This window comes from Pelmatolapia mariae, linkage group LG18 (genome assembly GCF_036321145.2).
Source record: "Pelmatolapia mariae isolate MD_Pm_ZW linkage group LG18, Pm_UMD_F_2, whole genome shotgun sequence".
Taxonomy (NCBI): domain Eukaryota; kingdom Metazoa; phylum Chordata; class Actinopteri; order Cichliformes; family Cichlidae; genus Pelmatolapia; species Pelmatolapia mariae.
Window position 1 is genome coordinate 32921102 of NC_086243.1, and position 21452 is coordinate 32942553.

The 21452-nt window shown below is 43.4% G+C and overlaps 1 protein-coding gene across 6 annotated transcripts in view; it reads left to right on the top strand.

Annotated features, from left to right (window-relative positions):
- efr3a (EFR3 homolog A (S. cerevisiae)) overlaps positions 1-21452 on the top strand; it is a 109386-nt gene that overhangs the window by 34810 nt on the left and 53124 nt on the right. For all 6 annotated transcript variants that reach the window (XM_063462081.1, XM_063462082.1, XM_063462080.1 and 3 more), the window contains 5 exons: positions 3608-3684; positions 5944-6071; positions 7021-7171; positions 13395-13516; positions 17929-18078. In XM_063462081.1, coding sequence (XP_063318151.1) covers positions 3608-3684; positions 5944-6071; positions 7021-7171; positions 13395-13516; positions 17929-18078 — 628 coding nt within the window. The remainder of the gene's footprint in view (positions 1-3607; positions 3685-5943; positions 6072-7020; positions 7172-13394; positions 13517-17928; positions 18079-21452) is intronic.

The following is a 21452-nucleotide window of genomic DNA, read 5'->3' on the forward strand; positions in this document are numbered from 1 at the left end:
AATCTCTACCCAACGTGCAACTGTGATTAAAGCACATGCTACAAGCTATTTAGACCCACTGCAGACAGAAGTGGATTCAGACGTTTAGTGGCGATTTGCTCTCAAACGTCTGAAAAACGCGTTGCCGTGGCGCTCGGGCTTTTCTGCATGACTCCAGCGGTTTGTCAGGACGTGTTAACCAACGTCCGCCCGCCTTTGTGTTAGTCGCTGCAGGATGATGGATTCCATCCTCTGTAATGGCCTCTCCTCAGCCCGCTCACTTTGTTGTGCGTGTTTGTAATTTATTTGTGTGTGTGTTTGAACGACCACCGCGGTCTCTCCGTCTGAAGCCTGCAGCAGTCGAGCAGCCTTCTCTGCAGCGCAATGCTGGAATTGATGCATCGCCTCTATTACGGCGCTGAAGTCACGATGCTCGAAACCAGAATTAGTTTTAATGTAATTTAAAGCTGCTGTCGTTCATTTTCTGCTGTTGGTGCCTCCATACAGACGAGCTGAGCGTGACTGAACGCGGTCCAGGAAACGCAGTGAGATGGTAAACTGATCAAAAAAGGATCAGAGCTCAAAGTACGAGGCGAAGAGGACCGAATGTTAAAGGAAGCATTAGAGCTGTCAAGAGACAGACAGCTTGGCAAAGAGGAAGCTGAACACCGGAGCCCGGGTGCACTCGATTAGTCCAAAATCTGACCTCTGCCTCCTTTTCCTTGACCTCAGTGTAGTCAGGAGGTAGAGGAATACCGATGGTGCTCAGAGAATCTGACAGAACGATACTTCACTCAGTTAGGAACCTTCCTCGGTGAAACTGACTATTTAAATACACCCCTGAAGGTCGCTGAGGGCGGAGCTAGCGGGATTATATGATAACTGCACATGTGCCTTGAGCCTCTCTTTAAACTAGAGTCCTTTAAAGGCGGATGCATTTTCACCCTGACCTGCTGCGGACGCTGGAATGAGAGGCGAGTTAACGAGGATGGAAATAGAAAGCCGTCACACCACCTCCCCCCTCTGCAGCGCCGTGTTTGGCCCGATCCATCTGCTGTCCCTGAACGCCTCACGCAGGAGGAGCCGCAGCCTCCCAGGTGTTTCCACTTCATCCTCAACGTCTGCAAACACACAAACACACACGCTGTGTCTCTGCAAGAGCCCAGCATGTGCGCGTTTACATTCATGCGTCTTCACCTTTTCAAGTGTGAAGGCTGTAAATAAGCCGTGTATAAGATGACTGCAGCGAGAGGCACAAACGCGATGTTTAATCTGAAGAAGCTTCTGATTTTACTCATTCTAGAGGCCTAACTGTTGATGTGCAACACTGTGGTGGATATGAAAGTCGTGTCAGCTGATGGTCACAATAACGAGGCCCAAAACTTTGGTTAAGACATGAAAACGAAGATTTAAATCAGAATTAGCAAAGCAGGGACGTGCACACGCTCATGGCTGTGAACAACGTGACTTTGTCAGAGTCTCTGTGTCGCGCTTACATGACGTCCACAGCTGCACCTGGTTTAACGGCGAGCAGGTGTAGAGCGTCGGAGCTGAATTCCATTAAAGCCGACAGGTCGCACTAACAGACGGCCGCTCTAATGTGGCAGGTAATTGTAGGATCTGTAATGAACGCTTTAAAGTGGCGGCAGTGGAAAGGTTGCCTTGGCGACAGGTTGTTGATACAAGCCTTAATGAAGTTGGTAATCTGCAGGTTCCCCCGAGGACTGCTCTCTGGAGGTGTTGCGGTCACCTTCCATCTTATGAAGGGTGTCAGCAGCAGGGGCTCCTGGGAAATGATGTCCCAGGCCTGATCCCTGAAGTTAGTGTTCTGAGTCTGAGGAGGCAAGCGGAGGAATATGGAGAAAGTAGCATTTCTGCTTTTGTTTCCCATAATCTGCCTTTAAATGTTGGTATTTAGTCAATAAATGGATTAGAAACATCTTGGTAAAGTGTGATCCTGATGGCACACCCACACCGCCACATCTGTCTCAGCGTCAGTCTGTGGAAACTTCTCTTCTTTTCAGGTGTAAAAGTTTTATAGCACAGAAAATTAAAATTAAGGCAGAGTGTCAGAATATGTTTTATTTACCTGATTCTGGGAAAATGTTCCAACATGAGCAGCGTGAGGAGGCGTTGGTGCAGATGTTTTTGGATCTTCTGATGGTTGTGAGTCAGCTGCCCGCTCAAAGCATCAAGCTTGAATGATAAGAAATATCAATAAATGACGCCCGGCTTCATAAGCCGTTTAAACGTTTCTTTGCAGCTGATGGATTTAAATTTTATTCTGGGAAGTTTTATTTGCTGTTTTGGACGATCATGTTTGTCGTGATTATTTTTGCTCTCGGAGGATTTCTCTCCTTTCTTCTGATTCTATGCATTTGGATTCAGCTTGAGCCAAATTTACACGCTGTTCATTCCTTAATTGATTTTTGGTGGTTTCCAATAGTTTTTCAAATTTAGTCTGAAGTTAAAAACAAAAAAACAACAACTCCTGCTTAGTCTCTCAGAATTAAGGTCAAGGTCTAAATTGTTATATTTGTATTATTTTAACACAATGTTACAGAACTGCTAAACATTTTTATTGCTTCCATAAACACCTTGCATTTATTAAACCTTTACAAATGCAGTGCTGTGCGAAACTCTTAAGCCAGCACTTCTTTATTTGTAGTTTGCTCTAAAAATGTGTGAAAAAGCACCAATGTCCAAATCAGAACTCTGGAGAGCCTCAAAGTTTGGCGAACTGCTGCTCTCAACCATTTTATCATTTCCAGGAAGGAAACAAAACATAAAGAAATGAGTGGTGGCTCGAGTGTGCACGGTGCTGTTGTCCTTCTCATTTCAGATGTTTAGAGTTGGTTCCCCTCGTACTAAATGTTTTGCCTCATTGATCGACTGTCAGAGCAGCGCGACGCTGCCGTGACCTTTCGGCTGTGGTCTGCTGCTCCTCTGATTGCAGAAACGCTGACATTTCACTGATGACACTTTGCACTGACGGTCGAGGTCATCAGTCAGGAAGAGCGTTCACAAATCTGTGTACACGTGAAGTTTGAGGCCTGTCGGGACAGAAAGATGATGATGTTTCATGTTGCATTAGCCCCACGTTAGAATTACTGGATAATGTTTGGAAAGGACAAATTCTCACCTTGGATTTAACTGCTTAGAAAGAAATGACCTTAGAGGCCATAAAGTACGCAGTAGTTGAGCACTGGATGAACTCGCCTGAGTCAGATGCCCCTCGTGAGGACTTCTTCGCCGCCGAGCCTCGACTCTGATGACTCATCACTTTCGTATTGACTCCCGGGCTGCTGCTTGTAATGCTAATTCATGTTGGTCAATACGAGGTGACCTATCAGAGCCAGCTCTTGACTCCAGAGTAAGTTTGGATTGTCTCAGGCGCTCGTCCATGAGTCACAGGAGGAAACGTGAATGTGTTTTACAGTCAAGTTCCATCGATCTGATTGAAAGCTCCACATTTCTTCCTCAGCTACTCTGACTTAAAAGGGTTACAAGCTCCATTTCTTGCCTCCAGTTTTCGAGATTCTGTTGTCTGTGAGGCATGAAGACAGCTGCTAATTACAGAAAGTTGGAGGTCAGGCTTCACTGATGGCCACTTCTGTCTTTGTTGCAGGAGTTTGCGGCTGCTGTGGGCCGCTGAGGCCGAGGTACAAACGCCTGGTGGACAACATCTTCCCTGAGGACCCCAAAGTAAGTACCTGCAAACACATTACATGTTTGTTATCTAATCAAATGCACAAAGACTGGACCCAGGTGTGATGTGACCTCCGCTGCCTAAAATCTACCATTAAAGTGAAAATGTTTTACATCCAGATTAGTAAAGTATCTGATTAGAGCATGCATCTGATTTTTACCTTAACACAGCTGAAACAGTGCTCCTAAAGACCTTTACTAACACTAGTTTGTGCATTCATGTGAGGCCACGTGTCAGATTTGCTCTACTGATCCTTTATCTGTTGCTCTGGGGAAGCTGGGAGGGTTTCCCAACATCCTCCGCTGTGAGAAGTTTGTGTCCTGCTGGCATTTGATCAGAAACACTGCGGTACAAAAGACAAAGGAAGCAAAAAACCTTCAGACTGAGTCTGTTGGACAGAAGTCTGTAGCTTCCTCGGTGTGTTAGCGCTGCGTCGGCTGCCTGGGTCTTATCACACTTTTGGGATTGCTGTGGAGACCCGGCGACACGTCCACCGACGAGCTTACTCGACACAACACGGAGATAATTGGTCGACCGCAGAGCCACGCATGAACGCTTCAGACTTTGATAATTCTGCCTGTTAAATGTGACGTGGCTTTGATAACCAGACCACCACAAGTTGTTCTCACCTGTTTGATGCGTTGACGTGTGTTAATTAAAACGCCAAATGTGTGTGCGGTTGGTCCGGTGCTCAGGGGAGGGATTTTTCTTTCTTTTTTTTTCGCGTCCTCCCCACACGTCTTCTCAAGGACCTTTTGGTTTAAGCAAACATGTGCAGTGGGAAATCAAAATGCCTGAACGATCGAGACCTCGGCCAATTAATTATCTCTCACCGAGCGCCCGAGGGGTTGAAAGCACTCGGGGAACAGCCGGTCTCAAATTAACTCCCCCTCTGGCCAGTCAGTACATACAGTATGTATACGTGTTGACTACAGTACAGTATTGAAGTCCTGAGGTTCCTGAATGAGCACTCTGATAGAGAAGAATCTGAATCCCCACACCGGAACGAGCTCTCGTTAGTTTTAACGAGGCAGAAATGGACCCTGAGTGAAGAGAGGGCCGTGAATACACTACAGTAATTGGACTTCAGTATGAATAATTTCTGATAATGTGCAGTTTCAGTCTCTATAATGTTTCTGAGCACTGATCTGTGGTGTTCATTCATTTGCATCCATGTCAGGGAAGCCAAATGAAACACACTCACAGTCCACTGGTTTTAATGTCAGTGCCACAAAATGAAGTTTAGGAGGTTAAAAGAAGGATTCAGATGACTTTGATCAACTGAATAAGTCTGACTGGAACTTTGACAGATTGATTTTTGCCGTTTGATGAACCTGCTGTTTTACCGATAAGTGTTTGTTTTTTGTTCTTACAATGAGAAATTGAGATCATGGGTACGAGAGCTGGAAATGAGCTTCCTGTGAGTCTGGGTCCAGCTTTAGAGATGCAGGGTGAGGAGCTCGGGCTTTCGGGAAGAGCTCAGAGCACGTGCTGGAGAGATGATGTCTCCTTATTACTTTATTATAGTACCGCAGAGAGTCTGTATCATCGATGAGCGATGGCTGCAAATAGTAATGAATATTTGGCTTCATCACATCGTGTGTAAAATAACACTGAAAAGCAAAATACAATCAAAGTGATGTCGTCGAGTTTCGTGTTTCGTCCGATTAGCAAAATTCAAACATATTCAGTACAGAGTACTGTGATGTCTTAAAAGGCACGGAGTTTATTTTCATTCATACGGGAAGATTGTGATGTGTTTTTAGTTAAAACTGCACTGATTTATAATCTGTGTTACGGCTCTGCTTTGGTATCGCCCTGCTTCATGTGCATGCATGAAAGCCAAATGGACAGGACAGCATCAGTGACAACAGATAAACTCTTTTAAAAAGAAGACGTGGGTTGCAAAGTGGCTTGCAGAGGCAGTAGCGGCTGTATGCAGGCTGAAGCAGCTTATATTAAGTGGACAGGTTCTTATGTAACTCTTTTCTACTCTGCTTGAGCACTCAAAGCATTTTATACAACATGTATCCTTCACCCAGTTTCACATATTTGCACAAGCACTTTTTTTCTACGTCTAAATGTTTTTCTAACTTTCACACTCTGAACGCTGCTGGAGTAACTCTGGGTTCAGGAAGCCTGCTCTATATGACAAAGTGCATCATCTGATCCGTCAGTGAGTCAGTGTTGACAGAAGATAGTTTTAGCAGGCTTTGTTTAAATCCTCTGAATCCTGACTGCGTTGTTGTTTTCAGGATGGCCTCAGTAAGTCGGACATGGAGAAGCTCACCTTCTACGCCGTGTCGGCTCCAGAGAAACTGGACAGGATTGGAGCTTACCTGGCCGAGAAGCTGAGCAGAGATGTGGTGCGACACCGCTACGGGTGAGTGGTGTTTGACTTGTTAAGTCCCAAGCGCCAGATAAATGTGTTTTACCCCGGAAAACCCAGGTCCTTCATCACCTCAAACAGCAAATGCTGTTAGCTTCAATTCATGATGCAGATTCACTTCAGTGAGACAGCAGGAGGAGAATAAGCTGCACAGTTCCTATGAAACAGTGAGCTGCAAATGAATTTGCCAAAAACATACTGGAAATCTGGAAATGACAAGAGAAAAAATGTTGAGGGAAAAATACCTGAGAATGTAGTGCGACGTAGCAAAGACACGTAAGGATGCTGAAGGGCTAAAAACAGGATGAAGCAGTCGCAGTCAGCCCGAGGTTCAGAAATACTAGGTGACATTTAAAAACAGAAAGTGAAGGAGACTGTCCAGCCACCTGTCATTAAAACTCATCAGAAGAAGTGCAGTGACATTAAGTCTCGTCCACTTCCATTTCTGCTCTGCAAAGTAATTAAAATGAGCTGAGAGACGGAACAAAGAACCTCCCTGAAGTATTTCTAAAAGAAGACTGTCAGCACTGAATCGATACAACCATTATAATGTCAGACTTTCTGTCTAAATTGGCTCTGATGTTGTTTCCCTGAGGCTGACGGTCAGAGAGCAGACACGTCTACCTTCTGCACGGCATCCACGCATCCTTACCGGACCGCTGTGTCCACCCAGCAAGGCGACATGTTTGCATGCTCGGGTCTGTTACATCAGCCTTCTCCTTCCAGGTGGAGCTGCTGTAAAGTTACATCATGAAATAATGTGCTCAGTGCACAGACAGCGCCCACTTTCAACCCGACAGTGACCAACTCTTTTTGTGTATTTTGATCGAAACACATCTGCTGCACCGTCCTCTGTTCAGAACCAATCTCTCGTCTCCACCCGAGCTTTGCTGCTTCTGTTTTTAAATAGAGAAGAGCCCCAAAAAACTATTGCTGTGTGCAGGAATGTGGTGATAGCCATGGAGGCTCTGGACCAGCTGCTGATGGCGTGTCACTCTCAGAGCATCAAACCCTTCGTGGAGAGTTTCCTGCACATGGTGGCCAAACTGCTGGAGTCTAGAGAGCCAGACCTGCAGGTCCTGGGAACCAACTCGGTAAGACGAAAACACAGAAACACACACTTGAAGCCTTTTTTCTAGATGAAGGGAAAGGAGGAGGAGAGCATGCAAAAACTTTAAATGAATCCTTTACAGCATCAGAAACCAAAACATCGTTTCTCAGAGAACTTTGCTTCCACTTGCGCTTGCTTTCACTCTTATAAAAAACGCCTCCCAGGTGTTGTGCTAGGTCCACATTCCACAAATGGTCTTACAGAGAAGAAGCGTTAGCATGTCAGGTGACGCACAGCCTGTTTTGCATAGATGGGAAAAGAGGTAGCAGTTGGTGTGCCTTCATCATGCATGCCAACAGCTTTTGAAGCTGCAGACGTTGGCTGGACAGAACTTCCCTTCACACGCTGTAAACTGCATGCAATAAAAAGCCTCTACTCTTCTCACTTTGAGCTTGATTTTACGTTTAATCTCAGGCGGATACTCTCTTAGCAGCAACCTGGATTTTATTGTTGACTCTGCTTTATTCAAACTTTGTATGTTTTCCATCACAGACTAACCCACACTCCTCCAGATTAAAGCCACAACAACGTTTTTGACACACACAAAAAAATAAGGTCATAAATCAAAGCAGGTCAAATACGTCAGTGGTTGATGTTGGCACTTTAATAGCTCATTTCACTTCTCCTCTCACAGAGGAAATTGTCGTGTAACACATCCTGTGAAAGACTTTAATTATTATTAGCTTCTAAGCCGCCAGCAAATGTCAGCCCCGTTTCTCCTTCTGTTTCTTCTGAAGGTGAACCCGAAGTTTTTTCCTTCATGCCGCCTCCTTCGTTCTGAGCCTGTCTGTCTCCATTGTTGGGGCTTCATCCGAGCAGGAAACCGAGCCCAAGGTTTAGATGTGAAAGCCTTTGCATTATTTATGTGTGGTATTTAGACTGACAGAAGAGAAGGGCAGTTAGCCAAATCGGGGGGCTGGAGGGTGCTTGCCGTCTTTAGGTGAGAGTCATGTTAATTAAATTTTCCCCTACGGCGCCGGCTCCAAACGGAGACGTTTCGTTTAATGTCTCCGTTTGGTTTTGTGGCGCAGCTGAGCAAAACGGAGCTCCTTTGTTTGCTCTGTTGCCTAATTATCAGTTTAATGAGTTTGTTTCAGACGTCTGCAGAAAAGCACCAACACAGAGAGCTCAGCAAATTACAGCAATTTGGTCAAAAGACTGTTTGAAACCAGCCGGCCGGCCTCAGTGGAGCCTCAGCGGTGTCTAATTACTTTTAAACGTCACACTTTTAGGGCTTGTTGTTGCTGCTCAGCAGCAAAACAGCTTTACAGTAGCTGAAGAACTTCATATCCTTCATGATACAAGCAAACAAGAGCAAGGAGGTCAACTCCTAGAGTCCTAGAGGTGCTTATGTTGAATGTCTGTGTTTTAAAACATCAAAATAAACTGCTGTGAATTTTTGTCCATAACACAGAGTCATTGTGTTGAAGAGCAGAAGCTGAAGTAATTCTTCTAATACCAATTTTACCACAAAATGATGCAGTGAGTCAATCATACAAGTCGTTAACGACACGTCATAATGTAAAACGCCGGGACTGGAAAAAGACGACGTCTTTAGAGGAAGTGCCCCCTGGTGGTGAAAGTTAGTTACATAAAAGTGTCTTTCATTCTTTCGTCCATAAAGATGACGTTTGACAACCTCCCCTGTTCCCGCAACCTGGTGAACCAAACATCTGGTTCCACGTGTTGCCAGGTCTGTTGTTTAAATACAGACATCTGTGGTATCCACACAAACATCAGAATCTCAGCTCAAAACTCACAAAAATAATTTCTCCGACCGCCAAACACAGAACAACAAGCAATTATAAGGCAGGTAACAATGTAAACACAAACGCACAAAACTTAACAGCGATAAAACTGTGAACAACTCAATGCCCCAGAGTGCTTCAAGAGCAGTTTCCCATCGGACATCGACATTTTCTGGTGCCAAATTACAAAATGTCTTGCTATGTCTGTACTACAACCTCTGTAACTTTGTAGATGTTGATTCATTCCACATGTTGATTTGTGGTTTTCTGCAGTTTTTGGTCAATTGCAGCATATTTTCAAAGGTTCTAAAGTACAAAAAAAAGAAAAGAATCTTACTATTTTTCTGTTCCAGCCTCAGTTACTTTGACACAGTGGCATCTATTGTGATGCCTATTTACCTTCATACTTCATACTCTTCATACCAAGATGGTTTACATGGAGTTTGTGATCGCAGAGAAACACTCAGTTCATGTTGGGCGCATCATTCTCGAGCAGGAACCACAGAAAGAAAGAGTTTTAATGAGTAGTTTTGAAACGTCACTAAATAGCTCAATAAAGACGTGGTTTGATGACCATTGGAACAGATTCCAGGTTTTTCCAGGTGTAGCCCTAGTAAGTTGTATAGGCAGAGATCATCCACATTAACTTCTGACGTCATCTTATTCTGGAAACATGCCTGAAATATAACAGAAATTGCTCAGTTCAGAAAAGAGAAACAGGGATTTCCTCTAGTAGGCATCCAAGGGGGAAAGAGTTAGATTTAAAGATAAAAGACGGGCGGGGATGATATGATATCAAAATAGATGGAGCGTTAGCTGCAGACCTCAGTTTTTTTCAAAGCCCCTCAAAAGCCAGCAAAACTGTTACTCTTACAAAACTTTGGACTTCGGAAAAAAAACTTGGAAAACTAGTGAAGTTGGGCTCGTTGAGATATAATGACAACGACGGGAAGAAAGGCTGAAAATGGACCAAACTTCAGTCCAGACTATGTCTGAGATTATCGACAGCTCGAGGTTGGTCACTGCTGTGTGATTTGGTTTAATCATTATGAAAAAATCCCACATCCACACTGAAACCTTAGTGGGCACAAAAGTGTTTCTTCAACGAATCATTCAAATATCGGTCTTCGAGAGCTTAGGGCTGTTTTTAAAACCTTGTATTAAAACAAGCTGGAGAAGCAAAGAGTGATGACTGAGTAGCTTTTAAGAAATAGTCCATTTTAGCTCCTCCCCCTTAGCTCTCCCTTGTAAACTGAAGGTGGGTGGGGCCTCTGTGCCTGATTGGCATATTAGGAATATCCACTCTTTATGACATCATGCAGAGCCAACAGTAGAAAAAAAAATTGACCTTGTACTGTTGTACAAACGTGGACCTCTTTATCTGAAACTTCTGCTCTGTCTAATGTGAGCATCCAGCACTTGGCGAGGACATATGTTTGTCAGACAATGAGGGAAAGCCCAATAAGTCCATTGTAAGTTAACTTTGGAAACATTCGGTTGACTAACGAGCCAAAACAAACCATCGTGGGTGGAGGTAGGTGATAAATCATCCTGTATATAAATAATACCAAAAAAGTTCCAATCAGTCTAACAGTGACATTTTCATTAAACCAAACAACATTTGTCACCTTTAATGTAATCATTTTCCTCCTACAGCCCCACTGGCTTTCCTATTTTTTACCGTGCCCAGTATAAATGTGTGTGACCGTTGTGTTCTGCTGCTGTCTGCGCTGCCAGCCGTTCACGCTTTACAAATTCATCTCCCAGTTAACTTTATCACAAGAAATTGGCAAACTGTGACGGCTCGAAGTGGTGCTTCCTTCACTCCATCTCAGTGGAAGAGGCACTCATCAGTCCAGATTCAGACACCGAGTCAGACACACAGGGGAGTCCATGTGTCTGCGATCTGTAACCTGTGGAGCCAGATGTGAGATAGATGCAGTCTATAGCTTTATCCCAAAACCCAATTTTCCTTGCTTAGATTTGTGTACAGTTTATGGATAGTAGAAAGTTTTGGTCAAGTTCAAAAACTATGTAGGAATAAGATTATTTTTATTTTCATTTCTCCAAAGTTTGAAGCATTTTGACACCTTGATACCTCCGAGACGCTCCGTAATCAGAGTCAACTTCTCTTGTTTATCGAATTCCATCTGTTGCTTTTCACTGCGGCCTTTGTTGTCCTTCTCCTCTTGTGATTTCACACGTTGCGAGCACTTCGCAGATGGCCAGAGAAGTATGAGCTCCGTTTCTAACAGACGAGCCTTCGTTAGTCAACAGTACAGCCTTTGTTTCTTCCTCTGTCGGAGCCTTTAAGTGAAGCTCAGGCCCCAATTTGGAAAAAAACAACAGATTTACAAAAGTTAGACGTAGCAGAAAAAAGTGATTTTTTTTTTTTTTAACAGATTAAACAAAAAAACCTGCACATCATGCAACATGATAGGTGTAAAATACAGAAAAGTAACTTTACAGTGCAAATAATATCAAAATAAACATTTTAACGTTCAGTAACCGCCGGCTGATCGCACGGTGAACTCGAGGCGACGGTAGATTTTTGATGAGTAAACCCCCAGTCCAACAGTTACCGGGGCGAGGAGTTCTCCATCATCATCATCACCATCATCATCATCATCATCATCATCATCATCATCATCAGCTGAGTCAGGGCTCAGGAGGAAGCAGCCAGTTATGAATCCGTCTACAGCTCAAGACGTTCCCCCAAGTTGTCGTAAACTTCCTGTGAACGTTCTCGCGGGGATGATGCCGAAATGTCACGTTTGATGAGGTTACAGGAAATTGAATGCTATCAGGAAGTACAACACCTGTAAACTGCTTCAGGCGTGCGATACATGAAAATGAGTCAGCCCTGTTATTATGGGTTATCATCACTTATAATCAGAGCCGCTGCCAAAGGGAATACACGCTAATAATTAGTTTAAGCTTCAGTATTCCACTTCCTGGCTTGAGTCAGCAAACATTCAGCCTCCTCCCACTCAGACTGTCAAGCTGACACTCCAGCAGGTTCACCAGTGAACTCTCAGCCCAGGCAATACATCGTCCTGATGACTAAATGTCAGACTTATGCACTAATGAATTAAAGACCCTAAAATCAGACGAGAGGCACCTCAAAACAGCACATATTCAACAAAACGTGGAGCATTTTTAATGCTACAAAGGACTTCAGACTGCTTTCTGTGAAGTTTGAGCTTGTCTGAGATTTCTGTCATGGTTTTACAACAATGCAGTGTGCATAGTGTGGTGGATATTACAAAGTATACCCAAACTAAAGCCCTTCAGGATGTCTTTGTGTGACGTGTAAATTCAAGTCGTGACCAAAGCTTCTCCTTCTACCTCCTAAACACGACTGTAATTGGTCTGTAAGTGCCTACAGCTTGAATTTCCTCTTCTGCAGCAGCACAGCAGTACAGTACCGTAATCTGCTGAGGGGAAGCCACTCTCCTGTGCGCCAGCTGCCGGCATAGCTACTTCCATCTGAGCCATTACCCCCAGGAGAGGTTAGGTACAAAATGGGAGGAAATTACCGGTAGAACGGAGTGGTTTTTGTCACTGACGCTGAACTGTGCTGAGGCAATTTGTCGTAGTGGACAATGACAGGTTGGTGAGAGAGGCTCCTCGAGCGCAGCCGGCTGAGCCGGGAGGAGGAGGCCTCTCTGGAGGACACTCGAAGCTCGTTTGGAGGGAGAAAATTACAGGCTGGGCCGGGTGGGGGAGGTGGTTCTAATAGTTATTGTCATTGTCACACTCGCTCCCAAATTAATCTGTGTGCAGGAATGTGACGGTGCTTTGGGTCACAGGAAATGCTCTGACATGTTACCAGTGTTGTGATCGAGGGCTTTTTTTTCTTTGTATCTGTTGTTGAGGTGAAAGGTCAAACATTTATCAGCTTGCTATTTTCAGGACTTCAGGTTCCTGCATACATGGACAATATATAAAACATGGATGTCCTGCATTGGTTAGTAAAGCCTGTACCTGAGTGTTTTTACGGTTGACAGGTTGGTGTTTTGAAACTGGATTAGATGGGCGTGGACTCATCAGCTGACGTGTGATTGGCTGATAATCCGTTAGACAAAAATTTGTTTAATGTTGTTTAAAGTAAGAAACAACAGCTCGAGACCGTGAATTAATCAGAAAGTACTTGCTGAGGTCACAGGGCCATTTTCCCCACAGACTTTTATTTAATTGCAAGTCTTTTTGCAAGCAGAGGAGGCTTCACTTTTCAGGCCTGGAAGCTTTTTGAGAATATTTTTTTACTATAATGTGGACGCCTCGAGGAGTGTGCTATTCACTAATTATAATTATTATTATTTATGAATAGTACAGTTACTACTTTTCAGAATTTCACAGAGCCTGTGTTCACTTTCATGGCGAGCCATCATCTCTGACTCACACAGAAAATTCAGGCTAATGAATGTTTGCTGATTCTTCCTCTGCTCTCTGCAGTTTGTGAAGTTTGCCAACATCGAGGAGGACACACCTTCCTACCATCGCCGCTACGATTTCTTTGTCTCACAGTTCAGCGCCATGTGCCACTCTACTCACGAAGACCAAGAGACCAGAACCAGGTACAGTCCAAACTCAGACATTTCAAACAGACCCTCTAATGACAAGTATACTATATTTATATTTATATTTCAGGGTTTTTTCATCTTGAAAAACCTGAATAAATTAATATTAACTAATTTAATAATAATTAATTTTTTAAGCAATACATTACACAAAATGCTGGATTAAGCAACAATATACAAGTGAAAACTTCTATATGGAAACAAACTGAAATTTCTTTTAGAAAAATTGTCACAAGGTTCAGTGAACATTTCAAAAAGTAGAATTTTCTGGTTATCTCATGGTTCAGGATTTACCCACAAAAACTCTGAATGCAGCTCAGTATCAGGACTTTCTCATTTTCATTCATCCTCTAAATTTTTAGCAGGTTTTAATTTTGTTTGTCCTCATGATTTTGTTTTTATCTTCCTTTTAGTTTTATATCTTATGTGAAGTACTTTTGTACTTTTTTCTGTGATAATGTGTTTTAGCTCTTTCTTTTTGACAGTGATAATGGGCTGGGCTGGTTTAACCGTCATTTGCCTTTTCTGACCCTCTGCCATCAGCTTTTAGATTTATTTCATCTTCCCTTCACGGCATTGTTCGTGGAGTCCCACAGGGTTCAATTTTGGGCCTCCAGTTGTTCTTCAAAAACATGCATGCATTAGAAAAAATGGTTTGACTACTACAACTATAACAAATGTGATATAAAATTCCTTGTTTTCACCATGCATGGTGTGTGTGTTCATGTTTTAAGCTCTAATGGGCATAAGAGCCCAAAGGTTTGACTCACTTTTGGAGTTTTGGAGGAACTGCAGTTTTTTGCTTCCCTTGACTTCATTTTTCAACCCTGGAGGTTTCTCCCAAGTCATCAGGAAATGTTAAATGAGCCAGATTTATGTTTAACCAGATATTATTATAAGAACTTGTCGAAAAAGACGACCAGAGGACTCGAGTAAGGCTGCTGTTTATACCAAGAAGAACAAACACATTCATTATGTCACGTTCTTTCTCTTTATTCTCACATTTTAAAGACCTCCACAACTCAACCGTTGTTTGTTGCACTCAGGAGAGGCTGAATAATCCTAAATTTAAAATATAACCATTGATTCTCAATCAAAGTTATGATTTTACTCCCCTGGAGCAGTCTGAGTTAGTGATTGGTTTCCTTTTTGTGTTCAGGCCGATTCACTCGAAGCTGCTTTTTTGGACCAAATTAAAATCTGGAAGCAGCGAGCTTTACTTCTAAAATCTGGACTTCATGCCGTGACATCATTTTGGAGTATTATGAAGACATGTCATGGTGCTCCTCCACCGCTGAAAATTTCATGAATGACCTCTTTCAAGCCAGCGAGAAAACAGACTTCAGCCAAAAGAGGGGCGGAAACAAAATCCCCAGCAGGGCCACTCTCACCCCCACTAGAATCCAGTGAATAAAGAATTAGAAATACGTCTTACTGATTTAGATTTTAGGGCCTTCTTCTGAGAGGGCGGGGCTTGGTAACACCACCACATTAAAGCATTGCTCCACCGGCCAGGTTGAAATATAAGGATCTGAAATGATGATGATGGAATGACGTGTTGGGAAGGCTCTGCATAAATGAGGCAAAAACTACAGAGAAATGAGCGTACCTGCCTGCATTGCTTCCAGCATCAGGAGCTCATTCGTCCCTCCACATTAGCAACAACTTCACTCACAGTAATGAGAGAATACAGCGGGAAACTGATTTGTCCCGTTGGGCTTTTAGCCGTCTTTAATCTTTAACGTGGATTTGATTTTCTTTTATCTTTCACAAATTCAGAAACGTTTTTATTGTGTAATAAAGCAGAAATCATATGGATGTTTATGAGGCCTTTAAATTAGTAATATTTCGTGGGAGCATCACTAAAAACAACAAAAATAACTTTGCGTGAACCTGACAGGTTTGAACCTGACAGTTTATTCCTCAGATTATATCTCGGCACCTAAAGCTCCCTCAGTTATTTGCTAGTGAAGGTGTTATTTAGGACATTAGCAGTTTTATTAGGTGATGATTTGTTGAAACAAAGATGCAGCACAAATTTGAGACTGAGAGGAAAATGGCTGGTTGAGAGTAATCACTCACAGTCAGCAGTCTTTCGAGACGAGAGAAGAATATATAATGTTGCAAGCCCACAGGATTTGGAGCTGAGGAGAATAATAAACAGTCGACTAAGCCGCGTGTAGTTTAGAAATATAAAGTCTTAAAAGAAACAAGCAGGAGCTGCAAGTAGGGAGAAAAAAGTCGACGCCGATCCACAGACTGTATATAAAAGACAGATGTAGTCCAGGTGATGTTGCTCAGTGTTTTACGACGTCTCGCTGTGAAGCCTCAAGCTGAGTCTTTTTGTACCTTTGAAAAGGGGACATGACAAGTAAGGCTTACGTAAGCTTACGATGTAGCTAATGCAAAAACTTAAAGCTGCACTCTTTCTAATGACTCTAATAAAAATACTGCAGTGCAGATTCAGGCACCTTCCAAACTAGCAAGATATAAAGACTTTGATGGACCACAAAACATAAAACACTATAAATACAATAAACGCAAACAAAAAGAAAAACATTTCTGATTAAAACATGAAAGAACTCGACTCCACCAACAGCTGCTCCGTTTCCTGTCTGGGATTTTTGTTTTACTTTGTTTAAGCTAATTTCTTAGTTTCAGGTTGAGGGAAGGATTACATCCGTTTTCAGACACTATCCGGGTCCAGGTCATGTGTGCAGCAGTCTTGCCTGAGATGCCCAGCATTGGAAATGCCTGAAACACCTCAGCTACGAGGTGTCCAGGAGGCGTCCTGGTTGGATGCCCACTCTCAGGAGCTCTACTCTGAGTTCTTCCTGAATGACAGAGCTCCTCACCCCCGTCTCTAAGGGTGAGCGCAGGCGCCCTTGTGAGGAAGTCCTTTTCCATCACTTGTATGTGCGATCTGATTCTTTCAGTCACTACTCAGAGCTCATTGTTCATTGGTGAGGATAGGAATATCGTAACATGAATTGGGGGCTCGTCCAGGATTTGAACCCGGGACCTCTCGCACCCCAAGTGAGAATCACAGCCCTAGACTTTACCACAATAGAAGATAAAACATCCACATTACTCTCTCCATCAGTGTCCCGCTGTGTCCTCGTCTCACTCATGAACACGATGCAGAGATTTACATTTTAAAAAGAGGCAGACATCAGGCACTCGCATTTTTACTGTGAAACTGAGAAACTCTCTGCTTGAGATCTTTATTGTAAGTAGGGTAAAAAATAGCTGGTTTGGCAGCGGCGGTGAGGCTGTGACACCACACAGCACGTTAGAAGATGCTTTCCCCGCCGGGGCGCTCACCCTCTGCATTAAAACAATACCTGGAGACTTCTGTCTCATTCACTGTGAAGATAACTTCCCTCCTCCAGAGTTTCTGAAATCTCACTGCAGCAGCTGAGACCTCTCCGAGCGACGAGGTGTCTGCACGTATTTGTGCATAAAAAGGATCTTTTATCTCCATTTGTATGTATGAGGGTGTGTGCGTGCTGCAGGTTGGTTGAGGGTGGGTGGTGCGGTGAGAGCCAGGGGATGCTGGGATTATTTTTGAGTGTGCTCTATACCTCGCCGCCACCGCTGAGCTATAAACAGTTTGATTTCTGACGCTGCTTTTTTTTTTTTCCTCAGTGTTTTATTATTCCACTCAGCAGTGTCGGCTGTAGGTGGAGAGGAATTCCCAAATAGGATTTCTGTGGCAGTGATTAGATTAGTCCTCAGGCAAGGTCATCAGTGCTGTTCTTTGTGTTATTGCTCATGGAGTTATCCGTGTCCAAAAACAAAATAGTAAAAGGTGAAGTCGGCCTCACTTTGCTCCTGAACATTTCTGCTGCGCAGGCTGTTGAACCTCTTCTCAGGCAGAAAATTAGATTAAATCAAAGGTTTGGATGTTTTTCCTCTGAAATGAGATAAGATTTGGAATTTGAGGGAAGAACTTGGAAGGTTAGTCTTTAGTAGTGAGTTATTTGAGAGACATTTTCAGCTCAAACGCACCTCCTAAAAGCACCGTGATGTTGTCTGGTAGCTGTTTGTCCATGACCAGGTAAAACTCTAGCACCTGTAGTCGATCATGAACACTAACGGGAAGCTAATAGGCCTCGGCCTTTTCAAGTTAAAAGATATAATTTCAGTACCACTTATAAAAAGCTGTGTATATATTTGACCCTGTGTGGATTCGACGAAATAAATTCAAACTTGTGCACCCAGATTTGTTTTTAAAGTCATTAATGGTGTGTGCTGTTCAATGCTGCTTCATAGAAACCATTAAAAGCCCAAAATGACCATGACATTCCTGCCTGTGATGAGTGATGTAAACTTCTGTCCACAGCTGGATGTGTGCCTTGTTCTTCCCTTCCTCTGAGTCTCTCTAATCTCTGCTGTGTGTCCGTCAGGATCCGTGTGGCCGGGATCAAAGGTCTGCAGGGCGTGGTGAGGAAGACGGTGAACGACGAGCTGCAGGCCATCATCTGGGAGCCGCAGCACATGGACAAACTCATCCCATCCATGCTGTTCAACATGCAGGACAGCGACGACCTGGACAGGTACGACACATGCCAAAGCTGCCATGCGCTCGCCTCAAACCGAAATCTCCCTGCCGTGCGTTGTTTTCCCGTGACTCATTATTCCCTGCCCTGAATATGGAACTGGAGCAATGGCTGTCTCTCAGGCAAATGTTTGATTTTCTGAGGTGAGAGCTGTTCTATTTCAGAGGTGACCTTTTTTTAATGGGCCACACAGTAACACACAAAAACTGCCAATCAATTATACATGCTGAGCTGCTGCTTTTCTCTCCAGGCAATCAGCAAAGTAAACTAGTTTTCCTGCAGCATCAAACTTTTCTGCACACGCGGGAATGAGTGTTATTGTTGTGAGGCCAGCTCTCATATCCCACAATTCAGCTGTGACCTTCACCAAAAACTCTCCAATCAGACAGGATCTGCAAATCATGGAGAATGATTGAGGCCTCAGAGGTTTAAAGGCGCAGTGCGTCGTAGCTGCAGGGCTCTCTCTTAATGATAGGGTGAGACGTTTGGGAAGGACTCGCAGTAGAGCCGACACTCCTGCACTGGAAGAAGCAAGATGAGGTGGTTCGGGCATCCACCTCCTGGGTGGGTGTTCCAGGAGGAGGCCCTGGGTTAGACCCAGTTAGGCTGTCCATGTTAACTGAGAGGTTGAAGGATAATCAGGGCTTTTTTACTGCTTTAAATAAAGCACAGGTTCAAAACTTTGGCACAAGCTTACAGACAAATAAATGCAGTGATCAAGAGCAGTTTCTTCCAGCTCAGCAGTCGCCAAACAAACAAAAACCTTCTCATCTGGAAAGGATGATGCATTCCTTAATTACATCTAAACTGGACGACTTCACTCCTGTGTTTGCAGCCTTGCACTGTTACAGAATCCAGTTTAAAGCGGCGCTGTTTGTGTTTAAAGCCTTACGCGGTCTCTCACCTGCATGTGTGGTAGATACGGCGTGTCCACATATTCCCTTGAAATCATTAAGGTCTGCGTCTCAGTCAGTCGTCATCATCTTTGCTGTTGCCCCGACTCTGTGGAATGACCTAAACGACCTCAGACGAACAACCTCAGCGACTGTTTCCAAATCTAAGCGTTTGGAAACGGCTGATTTCTGTGAAGGCGTGTACCGTCAGTTTTTTAGGAACCGGTTTATTCTGTTTTAGTGAAAGCACTTTGGTTTTAAACGTGCTGTAGAAATCAAGTTTGCTTACTTGGGTCTCTTGACTGGGAATGCCCACGTGCCCCCACGGACGAGCTGGGAAGAGGGAGGTCTGTGTATCTCTGATGAGGATGCTGCCCGTGACCCCGCAGACAAGTCATTAGCTTTAAACTGGATGTCTGACTAAAAGTGGTGTTAGACTTCAGCTCTAGACTAATCCACAGGATTTCTGACAGGTCTGGTTGCTTATCATTCAGTCGCCATCTTTTCCTCGTACATGTGTGCTTGAGGCGTTGATCCACCTCATCCTCTGTTCACATCCTGCCGCTTTCTGCTGTGATCCTCGGGATGATTTTAAGCTGTCAAATCCACTCTGAGAACCAGCTGGACGACAACATTCGACAACACAGACTCCATCAAACCCGGCCAACACATGAAGCATGTCGTAGCCTTGTCAGGATTAAAGCGGCAGTGTCACCGTTTTTTACACGAGCTGTATCTGACAGTATGCTTCCTGCTTTCTTTAGAGTTTAGAGGGGCTTTTATTGAACCGGAGGGACAAACTGGTTTACGCCACAATTTTGGTTTCTCTCCGGTTTACAGCATTAGAGACTCCGGTAGAAAATTATCGTGTGACTCTGGAGCTGATATAAGCAACAGAGATTCACAGACTCCAGATTCAATAATCAGTTGATAATTTTTGGTTCTGTGGTATTTAAGATTCTGCTGGTTTCACAGTGAGTATTAATATTTATGCTTCGTAGCAGTTTAACGCAGCTCATTGTTCTGCCTGCGATACAGAGAATATAAAACATTTGAATTTAATCATAAAATAAAATAAAAACAGCTAAAATATTAAATGATCTTCTCTCAGATTGTATTAACTAGACTGAAAGTGTTTGTCTCACGGCTGTAGAACTGATCCTTAGTGTCACATTGTTATTGCTACTGTTTGTAGTCCAAGTTAACAGTTGTCATCATCTGTCAACATCTGCCTTGTTGGTGTTAATGAAGCTTTCACAGAAACTCTAGTCGGACTTATCTTTAATCAAATGATTCTGTCTCCAGGTTAAAGCACGTCTCTGTTAAAGTAAAGTTTTTTTCTGTTATTAATAATTAAACTGAAAAAACTGACAAACTGACAAAAAACTGTCAAAATAAAGGAAATACAACAAAACCCAGAAATTGTTCACCAAACAAAAGACTAAATAAAAAACTAAATCACCAAAAACCCCACCCTCCTCTCCACAGAGCAGGAGAAAGCAAGCACGACACACACCTCACAAACAAAGGAGCGCTCTGGTAGGCCACACCCACACAGAGTCAACGTCACAGCAGCACAGAAACCTCCCAGCTGTTGTAAGGTCTGTGTTTCCCAGTAATGTTTGACCTGTTGAATAGAGTTAGTTGATGATTAATTCAATTCAGTTTTATTTATACAGCGCCAAATCACAACAACAGTCGCCTCAGGGTGCTTTATATTGTAAGGTAGACACTACAATAATACTTACAGAGAAAAACCCAACAATCATATGACCCCCTGTTAGCAAGCACTGTGGCGACAGTGGGAAGGAAAAACTCCCTTTTAACAGGAAGAAACCTCCATCTGAACCAGGCTCAGGGAGGGGCGGGGCCATCTGCTGTGACCGGTTGGGGTGAGAGAAGGAAGACAGGATAAAGACATGCTGTGGAAGAGAGACAGAGATTAATAACAGGTATGATTCAGTGCACAGAGCTCTAATTATTAGTTATATTTTCATGTCAATATTACGTCCACACTAGATAGACTCCACAGCGCCCCTGGTGGCTGATAATTTGAAAGTGTTTGAAAAAAGACTCAACTGTGTGTGACTTTCAGGTGGAATTTCAGCAGGAAACACAAAACCACCAATCATGCAGCATTAAGAAAGACATAGTGTAGAGAAACTGAAAACATGATTTATGACCTCAGTCGGGCTATTGTTGAGTTCCAGATCAGTTTTTGTACAATTCACCAGCTATAATTGAGCATTTTTGGCAGAACTGTCTTTTGTGGCGTGCACATGAAGATGAAAGATCAAAATCCTGACCGTGCTTTTAATTATAACCAGCAACATTAAAACCAGTTACCAGCTTTCAGGTGTATTTGTGCCAAAAATTCATCTGAAGCTCATTAATCAGCTGAAGAATCCGAAGACGGGATAAAAAAAGACGTGTCCTTCGTTACAAAGTGACAGGCAGAGAAAAAATACTGGAGTTAGT